Source organism: Physeter macrocephalus, chromosome 11, assembly GCF_002837175.3.
Source record: "Physeter macrocephalus isolate SW-GA chromosome 11, ASM283717v5, whole genome shotgun sequence".
NCBI classification, from domain to species: domain Eukaryota; kingdom Metazoa; phylum Chordata; class Mammalia; order Artiodactyla; family Physeteridae; genus Physeter; species Physeter macrocephalus.
In genome coordinates, this window is record NC_041224.1 from 42,165,755 (window position 1) to 42,177,253 (window position 11,499).

At 43.3% G+C, this 11,499-nt stretch overlaps 1 protein-coding gene across 2 annotated transcripts in view; it reads right to left on the minus strand.

The window, feature by feature from the left end:
- Positions 1-283: 283 nt before the first annotated feature.
- The window catches only part of PDE8A (phosphodiesterase 8A), a 125,168-nt gene continuing 113,952 nt past the window's right edge, over positions 284-11,499 (minus strand). Inside the window, exons 21-22 of one of the 2 annotated variants that reach the window (XM_024117414.3) lie at positions 2,672-2,801; positions 284-1,580 (exon numbers count right to left, since the gene is read on the minus strand). In XM_024117414.3, coding sequence (XP_023973182.1) covers positions 1,474-1,580; positions 2,672-2,801 — 237 coding nt within the window. In that variant the 3' untranslated portion in view covers positions 284-1,473. The remainder of the gene's footprint in view (positions 1,581-2,671; positions 2,802-11,499) is intronic. The other variant, XM_024117415.3, reaches the window with a different exon arrangement.

Consider the following 11,499-nt stretch of genomic DNA (forward strand, 5'->3'; position numbering starts at 1 on the left):
TCTGAATGGGCATCAGGTACCCAGGACCCATCCCTGAGAGCCCCTCCAGGGTGCATGATCTCTCTGAATGGGTACCAACTGGTGAATTAATTAAGGTATTATTTCTGAGAATTTGTCAACATATTCACCTGGCCCTTTGTGACCCTGAAAAAGTCATTTTAACCATTCATCTTTTCTGTAAAATATAGGTATCTTCTTTATTTACAGGGAGAAAAAAAAAGTATTTTAAGTAGTATAAAACTTCAAAGAAAAGGTGGCACATGTTGTCTTAAAAACAAATAGTTTAATTTCATTTTTATCTGGAACAAAAAAACATACAAGTTTAAAAGGAAACGGCAAGCACTTTGACATGTCATCATGTGTCATTTTTTATGGTACTACTTCTTTTGTTCAAAATGTGAAGATACAGAACCTTTATAAATTTCAGGAAGCAAAATGCAGATGAAAACAGATTGGTTATAAAATGTCAATTCACTAAATACTGCATTTTCTCTGTTTTTATGGAGAATATTTCATAGAAACACTGTATAAAATAAGGCAGACTTTTGGAAATTCAATTATAAAATTTTAGGAAAAAAGTATGAAGTCCTAGTTTCTTTCACTTTGGGGAGTCACCTGCAGAGCCTGTCAGACAACTAGAGCAGTTTCTGAGCTCTGGTTGCTGTACAGGAGCCCTTCTCGTTGAGTGCTTCTAGAATCAGACCCACCCACAAAACAGCTTTTCCCAATTAGCATCAATCAGAACAGTTTAACAAACACAAATATTTCTATAGTGCAGGAAAAATGTGTCATTTTATATTTTAATTTTGCATTATGAAAATAAGTCTGTACATGAAGTAATACATATTTAATGAATATGAATCATGTAAATTTGGTTATGGCATTTAAAGTTGGCTTTGGCTTTGAAGTATTTTTCAATTCATAGGAAATATTGAATAAAATAAATGAACTAATAAAATAAATAAAACATTTTAATAACTGATATTAATAATCAACTTAAAAATTTCTTTGCATTTTCTGTTCAATTTTAAAAGAGAAGTCATTGCACCTTCTATGATGTGAAAAAAGATCCGATTGCCATTAGCTGTTCTTAAGTGCTGAACATAACTGAGAGAAACTGCAACATAAGTGAGAGAAACTGCAACAAGACACTCTCTGTCGCTGGCAGGAAATCCATCACTGTCCTTTGCGGGGGCAGTCCCGAGCTCATGTTTTAACGGACACGAATGCAAACCATGGTTCTCACGTGACTTTCTGAAGAGCCCCCGCAGCAGGCCCAGGTACCTTGAGTGGACTAAGTCTCACTTTATGGCAATGGCATCAGATGGTGGCTACAGAAGGTTGCCGACGTCCGTGTGTGCTCTTCCAGGCTCTGCAGACCGGGGGACGAAAGGAGCAAGGAACTCTGACTGCCCTCAGGAATCCCAAGTGACTGGAGGGACACAGCATCAGGGCCCCAGGCAGTGTTGCCCACTATTCAGGAGGTGGGCGGAGGCTCCGCAGCTTCATTTTGTCCAGTCCCTTCCAGTATTTAAAATTGTTGTCAAGATGCTGCATTAACTCAGGCAGGTCTACAAAGGCTGGAGAAAAAAGATGGCACTGTGATACCCTTTCACAGCCTCAGTAAATTTAGACTTCGAGGCTTTCTAAGGAGAGAGCATTTTACAGAAGAGGAGCAGATAGGAGTAGACAACTGCACAGTGCTCAGCAGACACAGCAAACCCAGCGGCCGGAATGAACTAAAGCCAAGTCCTGTGCTCGGTGCCAGCGGCTCCTCTGTAACCACCTGGTGAGCTGACAACTGGTAGATGAAGCAGAAGGGGGACTCATCTGCATACTCACCATTTGATCAGCACCTTTGGGCCCAGGGTGCCAGGAGCCAGGCCCTAGGCCCTGACCAGCTCTCCTGGGTGTGTCTCCCTGCTCCGCCCCCGCCCCCCCCCACCCCGGCCCTTTATACCATCATCTTCCACCTGCAGTACATCCCCTAGGGCATGAGTGGGGAGCAAGTCATTTTACATACGAAGAAAATCGGACCAGGAGGGGCCATGAATCTGGACTCAGCTGTGGAGCCTGCGGTCTGGCCCCAAAGCTGCAGCTCTTCCCACCGTCTGAGTCCTTCTTCCCCCACCTCCCAGCACCCTGAGATGGGGGTTCGTCTCCTGCCCATGGATCTGGACAGGGAGTATTAGTGGGGCCCCTTCCCTGAGAGTCCTTTACGTGACAGGCTCCTGCATACACCTGAGGTTAAAGAAGAGGGACGTGTACCCGTCAGAGACCAGCCTGCTCTCGGGTCGGCTACCACGTGAGGCGGGAGAAGCTGGGGGAGGAGATGGCAAAAGGGCTCCCACAGAACGATGTGGGGTTTGGAGTCAACATAAGTGTTTCTGAATCCTGGGCTCTCCACCACCGGCTGTGCAGCCCCAAGTTCAATCCTCTCTTCTATGAAACTGGCACAACAACATCTAGCCCCTGGGGCCAGGGGCAGTTGAGGAGGAAGAGTACAGAGAGCACCCCACCCTCACGGCCCTCGGTGTCAGCTCACTGCTTCTCCTCAGCCCTTCTTCAAAGTCTGAGCCCCCAAACATATTCTACAGTCAAAAACTACACTATGCACTACTTAATATGCAGTTCCCTGTTACTGAGGGAAATATGCTCAAAGCGTTCTTACCATCCCAAGCAGCAAACATGTCTGTGATGAAGTAGTCAATGAAAGAGATTTGGGATTTGGGGATGCTGCAGGTATTTCTGTCAAAAACTGGCATCACCACAGGCAAGTCCTGTCGCTTCTCTTCATCAGTCTGCAAAACAGAAAATGCCAGAATTACGAGACTCCAGTATCTGGCTCCACTCCCCGTCAGGAGCAACCCCTCTGCCAAAAGCCTCTCCTGGCAGCCCAGAGTGCTCGTGGGGAGAAGTCAATTACAGCACCAGCCAACAACCCGGATCTGCCACTACATACCACGTTGTCCCCGATGGGGCCTGCTCTATGCCAGGGGCACCAAGGACACCCCAACCCACATTTTCAACACCTGGAAACCTCTTGCTGAAGCTCCTGAGGTACGATTGCAAACGGTACCTGCAGTGCATGAGCACACTAGTCAGCTCAGCCATCCTCCCACCCGGCAGGCGTTTCAAGGGCCTGATCCAGGGCGGCAATGGTGAGTGAGAAACAGCCCCCTTCACAGAGAAGGGACAAGTGGCTGCTTCTCATCTTGGGTCAAATTATTTTATTTGAAAAAGTTCTGAACATGCTTGAGGTAAAAAAGAGCTCTGGGATGAAGAGTTTTTTTATGTACTTTGATAGACGCTACCAGAACATCTTCAGGATTCCAGAAAGATTTGTAAAAAACTGAAAATATAATTAAGATCCTGGGGGGAAAGGCAAGTATATCTTGAAAGATATAAAGGAGTTTCTTGTTCTTTTTATTCATAAGGTTGCTTTCATCAAACGGTCCTGGAGAAAAGGATGAGGGGATGCCTGGAGGGTGACGATGAAGCAGGGGGTCCTTCCTGGAACGAGGTGGGAACTCAGAGGGTTTGAGGGTGCAATTAGAATTACCGAGAGGTCCCTGCTGGAGCAGGCAACCAGGGCTGAGAGTTAAGCAGACGGTCACGAGAGGGGCAGGATGAGGGGGACTGAGTGTAGGACCAATTAAGGCAGGGGTGGGCCTGGCTAGAAGTGCTGGAGCCATCCTCTGGCTCTGGAAGGCAGAGCTGTCCTCAGGGGCACCTGGATCATTGTTCCTGATGGTCCAGGCAGGCTGCCCTGTTGGGCCAGGCATAGTGAGAAGATGACAGAAGGGGTGGCGATCCTGGGACGAGATAACTTTTTGACCAGTCACGGCCTCTGGAGGGCCGGTCAGTGAGAGCAAGAGCTGAGGACAGGAGGTATGTGGTGTGCTCGGCCATCTGCCAGAAGCCTGACTCTGGTGGCTGAGCTCTGTGGGCCATCTGGGGCTGTGGGAGAGTGGAGGACATTTCTTGAGCGGCCAACACTGGGACAAGAATTCAGGTGTTCAGCGGGGCCAAAAGAAAACCTACTCCTGGCGCTGGGAGCCTGTCCCTCCAACTCTTACCCTTGGAACTGTTCCCACAGGGCAAACTGGGCCAGTCCCCCTTGTTGTTCTTGACAACTGGCCAGGAGCTGCCTCCCCTGTTCCATTCCACTTGTATGCTGCTGTCTTTGCCGAGGCCTGGCAATCACCAGCAGGGCCGCAGGGACTGGTTAGAAGTCACCTTGCCCTGCACAAAGGTGGATCCGAGGCCCGAGCCACTGGAAGAACTAGGCCCCACAGCTAACGGCAGGTGACTTTCCCTGGAAGTGACAGTGACTCACTACAGCTCTCAACATGGAATCTCCACTTGAGGGCAGCAGGTAACCTTTGGGGGTTTTCCTAGGAGGGACTGTACCTAGCACCGTGCTGCAGAAATGTACTTATGCTAGGTGAGTGTTGGGGGTGCTGGGGACAGGGCTAAGAAAGAGGCCCGTGCTCCCTGTGTTCAGGTGGATGGTGCTAGACTATGGGTCAGGGCAGAAGCCAGTAGTAAGAACCCCTGCTGCTTCAGGCCAGGGAGCTGAGTCGCACACGCTTGACTAGGATTGTACAGGCCAGGGAGCCCTGAGAGGCAGGGCAGAGACTATCTACACCAGTTGTCCGGCCAGGAGCACACTCCAGGAGGTGTGGAAGGTAGGGTGAGGGTGCTCTGGGAAGAGACTAAGTAGGGAATATTGACAAGTCTTGGCCTCTGCTGGCTGGTGAAGCCTCTGCTGTTAGGCCACAGGCTGGCAGCCCCGTCCCCCAGTGCTATCGCAGAAAATTGCAGGGTTAGCTCCACGTGAGTCTCTGCCCTGGTGTGTATGGGAAGGGGCCGAGGGTGCTGGGATAGCCTCAGGTTCACAGCCCACTGGCCTGTCTGGCTCAGAGAGCAGTACCACAGGGTGGGTGCTCTCCTGGCACTCCCCCTGGTCATGCTGGATAATGAACCAGCTCTCTTGGGAAAGCCAAAGCAGAGGCTCACTGAGCTCAGCAGTTCATGGCTCCAGAGGCTTTTCTGTCGGTGCTGCACTCCAGGCCTGCCCTCCCCTCCACATGGAAGCAGCTGACTTGTTGAAGGTCAATGAAAACGCTCATGCCTCTATTTCTTCTCTTTGGCCCAATGTGACAGGTACATGGAGCTTCTCAGGCCCTTATTTTCTTTTGAAGACCACTGTTTGCCAATGAGGTCCTCTGTGCCCATGCCCCACTTCTAGGCCACCAATGAGATCTCCATGCCTGGGTGACAGTCAAAGATGCTACAAGTAACCAAGTGAATCTCCAATCAAGAAAAAGTCGTATTCAAAATGGTAGGAAGTGTCATGGTATTTTTACTCACCCTTGCCCCACTCCTCCCTAGCACAGTCTTGGTCTGGATGAGACAGCAACCCAGCTCTCAACTGTTTAAATCGAACTGGAAGGAGTGTAGAGCTGACCTTATTTGCAACATTCCAACCTGTCTGGAGTTTGTCTAAAGGACTAGCCTCTAATTTCACCTAATCCAGCTCTCAGGTGGAAAAGCAATGGTTACTGCCTGGGAAAGCTGCATGGAGATGACAGACACACAGATGCCTGGGGTAAGAGATTACAGGTGGAGACAAACAAATGCACCATTTAAGGCCCCAAGGAAAAGCCTCTTGGGGAAACTAAGATATTCAAAAGCAGCTGTATATAGAGGGGAAATGTCTTGGGCAAGACATGCTCAGAAAAGACCTGAGGAGATCATAAGCTTTCATGTTGGGCTAATCCCAAGACTCAGAGCATGCCCAGATAATTACGGAAAGACTTCCCTGGCACAGAGCCAAAGTGCAAAGACTGGGAGAGGTGGCTGTTTTTTCAAATGTCCAATTTTCAACAACAACAAAAATCACAAGCCCAAAGAAACAGAAAAACATAACCCATTCAAAAGAAGAAAATAAATGGGCAGAAACCATCCCTAAAGAGGTACCCGCAATGATTAAAGACTTTAAAACAACTATCTAAATATGCACTAGTGCTAAAAGAAAACATGGACTAAATGTTAAAGGAAATCAGGAAAATGATATATGAACAAAATGAGAGTATCAATAAAGAGACAGAAATTATAAAGAAGAGCCGAATAACAATTCTGGAGTTGAAAAACACAAAAAGTGAATTGAAAAATTCACTAGAGGGGTTCAACAGCAGATCTGAGCAGGCAGAAGAATCAATAAAAATTTGAAGATAGGACATTTGAAATTATCAAGTCTGAAGAGGAGAAAGAAAAAGAAATAAAAGTGACAAGACCCTAAGTAATTTACAGGACAACCTCAAACAGACAAATAATACATGCATTATCAGAGTGTAGGAAAGAGAAGAGGGAAAAAAAAAAAAGGAGCAGAGATTATTTGAAGAAATAATAGCCCACTGGGCATATACCCAGAGAAAACCATAATTCAAAAAGACACATGCACCCCAATGTTCACTGCAGCACTATTTACAATAGCCAGGTCATGGAAGCAACCTAAATGCCCATTGACAGATGAATGTATAAAGAAGATGTGGTACATATAAACAATGGAATATTACTCAGCCATAAAAAGGAACGAAATTGGGTCATTTGCAGAGACGTGGATGGACCTAGAGACTGCCGTACAGAGTGAAGTAAGTCAGAAAGAGAAAAACAAATATCATATATTAACACATATATGTGGAATCTAGAAAAATGGTACATGTACCAGTTTGCAAGGCAGAAATAGAGACACAGATGTAGAGAACAAATGTATGGATACCAAGGGGGGAAAGTGGGGGCGTGGATGGTGGTGGTGGGATGAACTGGGAGATTACGATTGACAATATATACACCAATATGTATAAATTAGATAACTAATAAGAACCTGCTTTATAAAAAAAATTCAAAAAAAAAGAGGAAGAAATAATAGCCTGTAACTGCCATAACTTGAAGAAAAACACAAATCTACAAATCCAAGAAGGTAAACAACTCCAAGTAGGATAAACCCCAAAACAACCATATTGAAACACATTATAACCAAACTGTCAAAAGCCAAGACAAAGTGAGAATCTTGAAAGCAGCAAGAGGAAAGTGACTCGTCACATACACACGAGAAGACAGTCTCAATAAGATGATCAGCTGATTTCTCAGCAGAAACCTTGGAGGCCAGTAGGCACTGGGATAATTACATAAGGGGCTAAAACAAAAAAACCTGTCAACCCAGAATTCTATATCTGGCAGAACTGTCCTTCAAAAATGAGGAAGAAATGAAGACATTCCCAGATAAACAAAAGCAGAGAAAATTCATTACCACTAGATCTAGCCTACAAGAAATGATAAAGGGAGTCTTTTCAGGTTGAAGTGAAAGGAAGCTAGATGGCAACTTAAAGTCATATAAAGATATAAAGATCTCCAGTAAAGGTAAATACATAAGCACATATGAAAAAGAGTATTATTGCAATTTTGGCTTGAAATTCCACTTTTTATTTTCTACAGGATTTAAAAGACAAGTGCATAAAAATTACAAATCTGTGTTAATAGGCACACAATATGTAAACACATTATTTGTGACATCAAGAACAAAGTGGGGGACTTCCTTGGTGCCACAGTAGTTAAGAATCTGCCTGCCAATGCAGGGGGCATGGGTTCGAGCCCTGGTCTGGGAAGATCCCACATGCCGTGGAGCAACTAAGTCTGTGTGCTACAACTACTGAGCCTGCACTCTAAAGCCCTTAAGCCACAACTACTGAACCCGTGTGCCACAACTACTGAAGCCCGCGCACCTAGAGCCCATGCTCTGCAATGAGAAGCCACCGCAATGAGAAGACCATGCACTGCAATGAAGAGTAGCCCCCGCTCGCCACAACTAGAGAAAGCCTGTGCCCAGTGACGAAAACCCAATGCAGCCAAAAAATAAATTTATTAAAAAACAAAAAAAAAAAGAAAGAAAGTGGGGTGGAGAAACAGAGTTGTATAGGAGTTTGTGTATACAACTGAAATATAGGTTGGTATCAACTTAAACTGCTAGAACTTCAGGATGTTATAATTTCTATGGTAACCGTAAAAAAAGTTACCCATAGAATATCTGCAAAGGAAATGAGAAGTGGAGCAAACATGGTGCCACAAAAAAAATCAAACACAAAGGCGATAATGGAAAAAATGAGGGACAAAAAAGCTATAAGACATGCATAAGACAAAGTGGCAAAAGTATGTCCTTCTCTGTCAGTAATTATTTTAAATGTAAATGGATTAAACTCCCCAATCTAAAGGCACAGCTGGCAGAATGGATAAAAACACATGATCCAACTATATTTTGTCTACAAAAACTCACTTACATTAGATACCAGGACATAGGTTGAAAGTGAAAGGATGGAAAAAGATATTCCATGCAGATAACCAAAAGAAAGCTGAGGTGGCTTTGGTTAATATCAGACAAAAAAGACTAAGTCAAAAATGGTTCCAAGAGACAAAGGACATTATTAATAAATGGGTCAGTTCACCAAGAAGATTTAACAATTATAAGCACATATGCACCAAACAATTGGAGTTACAAAATATATGAAGAAAACATTGACAGAATTGAAGGGAGAAACAGACACTTCTACAATAATAGTTGGAGACTTCAGTAACACACATTGAATAATGTATAGAACAGCCAGATCAATAAGGAATTTAGGACTTGAACAACACTGTTAACCAACTGGACCCAATAGACATAGAGAACATTCACCCAAAAACAGAATACATATTTTTCTCAAGTGCAAATGGAACATTCTCCAGGATAGAATATATGTTAGGCCACAAAACAAGTCAATGAATTTTAAAAGATCAAAATCATACGAAGTACCTTTCCAATAACAGTGGAATGAAACTGGAAATCAACAACAGAAAGTAAACTGAAAGTGGAAATTAAACAATACGCTCTCAACCAAAGGGTCAAAGAAGAAATCACAAGGGAAATTTTAAGATACCCAGAGACAAATAAAAATGAAAACAACATATGGAAAGGTATGGAATGCAGTAAAAGCAGTGCTAAGAGGGAACTTTATAGCTGTAAATGCCTATGTTAAAAAAGAAGAAAGCTCTTAAATCAACAACCTAACTTTAGACCTTAAGGAACTAGAAAAAGAATAAATTAAACCCAAAGCTAGCAAAAGGAAGGAACTAATAGACTAGAGCAGAGATAAGAAAAATGGAAAATAGAAAAACAAATAGAGAAAATCAACAAAACCAAAAGTTGGTTCCTTGAAAAGATTAACAAAATTGAAAAAACTTTAGCTAGATTGACTAAGAAAAAAGAAAGACTCCAATTACTGAAATCGGAAATAGAAGTAGGGACATTACTATTCATTTTACAAAAATAAAAGGATTATAAGGAAGTGCCATGAGCAACTGTATGCCAACAAACTGGATAACTTAGATGAAATGTACAAATTCCTACCCACACAACCTACTAAGGCTGAATTATGAAGAAACAGAGAATCTGAATAGACCTATATCTAGTCAGGATATTCAGTTAGTAATAAAAAACCTCCCAACAAAGAAAAGCTCAGGACCAGATGGCTTCACCTGTGAATTCTACCAAGCTCTTCAATACAATTAACACTAATCCTTCTCAAACACTTCCAAAAATTTGAAGAGAACACTTCCTAACTCAATCAATGAGGCCAGCATTGCTCAGATACCAAAGCCTGATAAAGACACAGGAAAACTACAGACTGATATCCCTTACGAATACTGATGCAAAAACCCTCAACAAAATACTAGCAAACAGAATTCAGTAGCATATTAAAGGATCATACACCATGACCAAGTGGGATTTTAGTCCTGCAATATAAGGATTCAGCATCTGAAATCAATTGTGTAATATACTACATTAAAAGAATGAAAGAGGGCTTCCCTGGTGGTGCAGTGGTTGAGAATCCGCCTGCCGATGCAGGGGACACGGGTTCGTGCCCCGGTCCAGGAAGATCCCACATGCCGTGGAGCAACTAAGCCCGTGCGCCACAACTACTGAGCCTGCACTCTAGGGCCCACAAGCCACAACTACTGAGCCCACGTGCCACAACTAACTGAGAAGCCTGCGTGCCTACAGCCCATGATCTGCAACGAGAAGCCACTGCAATGAGAAGCCCGCGTACCACAGTGAAGAGTAGCCCCCACTCGCCACAACTAGAGAAAGCCCACGTGCAGCAACAAAGATCCAACACAGCCATAAATAAATAAATAATCTTTGAAAAAAATTGGTATTTTTAATTAGGTGGTTTGGCTTATTATTGAGTTCTTTAATACCCTGAATACAGTCCTTTGTCAGATATGATTTGTGTATATTTTCTTCCAGTGTACCTTCCCTGTTCATTTTCTTAGCTGTGTTTAGATGAGAATAATTTCTGAATTTTGGTTCTCACCAAATTTTCTTTTTATGGTTGCTGTTTTCTGTACCTAAGAAACATCTATCCCATTCCAATTAATTGAGTATATTCTCCTGTTTTCTTTAAAACTTTTGTATTTAGGTCTATGATCCATTGTGAACTGATATTTCTCCACAGAATGAGGTAGGAGTTGTGGTTCATTTTTTGTTGGATAGAGATATCCAAATATTCCAACACCACTTGCTGAAAAAAATTTTCCTTTCCCCACTGATTGTATAATTGTGGTCTATTTCTGGGATTTCTATTGTGTCCCATCAATGTATTTGTTATCTTTATGCCAGTATCACACCAGCTTGGTTATTGTAAGTTCTGAAGTCAAATAGTATAAATCGTCCAACTTTTTCAAGTTTGTGTTGTTTATTCAAGGTCCTTCAGCTTTCCATATAAATTTGAGAATCAGTTTGTCAATTTTTACCCCAAAAACTGCTGGGATTCTGATTGGGACTGCATTGAATCTATACATTGATTTGGAAAGAACTGTATCTTAACAACATTGAGCCTTCCAATCTGTGGACATGGTACACCTCTCCCTTTATTGAAGTGTTCTTTCTCAGCAATGTTTTGTGGTTTTCAGTGTAAAGAACTGGCCTTCTTTTGTTAAATTTATCCTAAGTAATTTTTGTTTTTTATTGCTATTGTAAATGGGATTGGGTTTTTAGTTTCATTTTCCCATTGTTTGCATCTAGTACACCAAATAATACAGCTGACTTTGTATAATGAGCTTGTATCCTATAACCTTGCTAAATAATTTCCACTTATTAACACTAGTATTGTTTTGTACACTCCTTAGAGTTTTCAACATTAAAAAGAATCATGTCATCTGCAAATAGAAACAAATTTATGTCTTACTTTCTGTTCTTTGTACCTCTTTATTTCCCTTGCCTTGTTGCAATGGCTAGGACTGCCAATAAAATGTTGGATAAAAGGAGTCCGGGGCTTCCCTGGTGGCGCAGTGGTTGCGCGTCCGCCTGCCGATGCAGGGGAACCGGGTTCGCGCCCTGGTCTGGGAGGATCCCACATGCCGCGGAGCGGCTGGGCACGTGAGCCATGGCCGATGAGC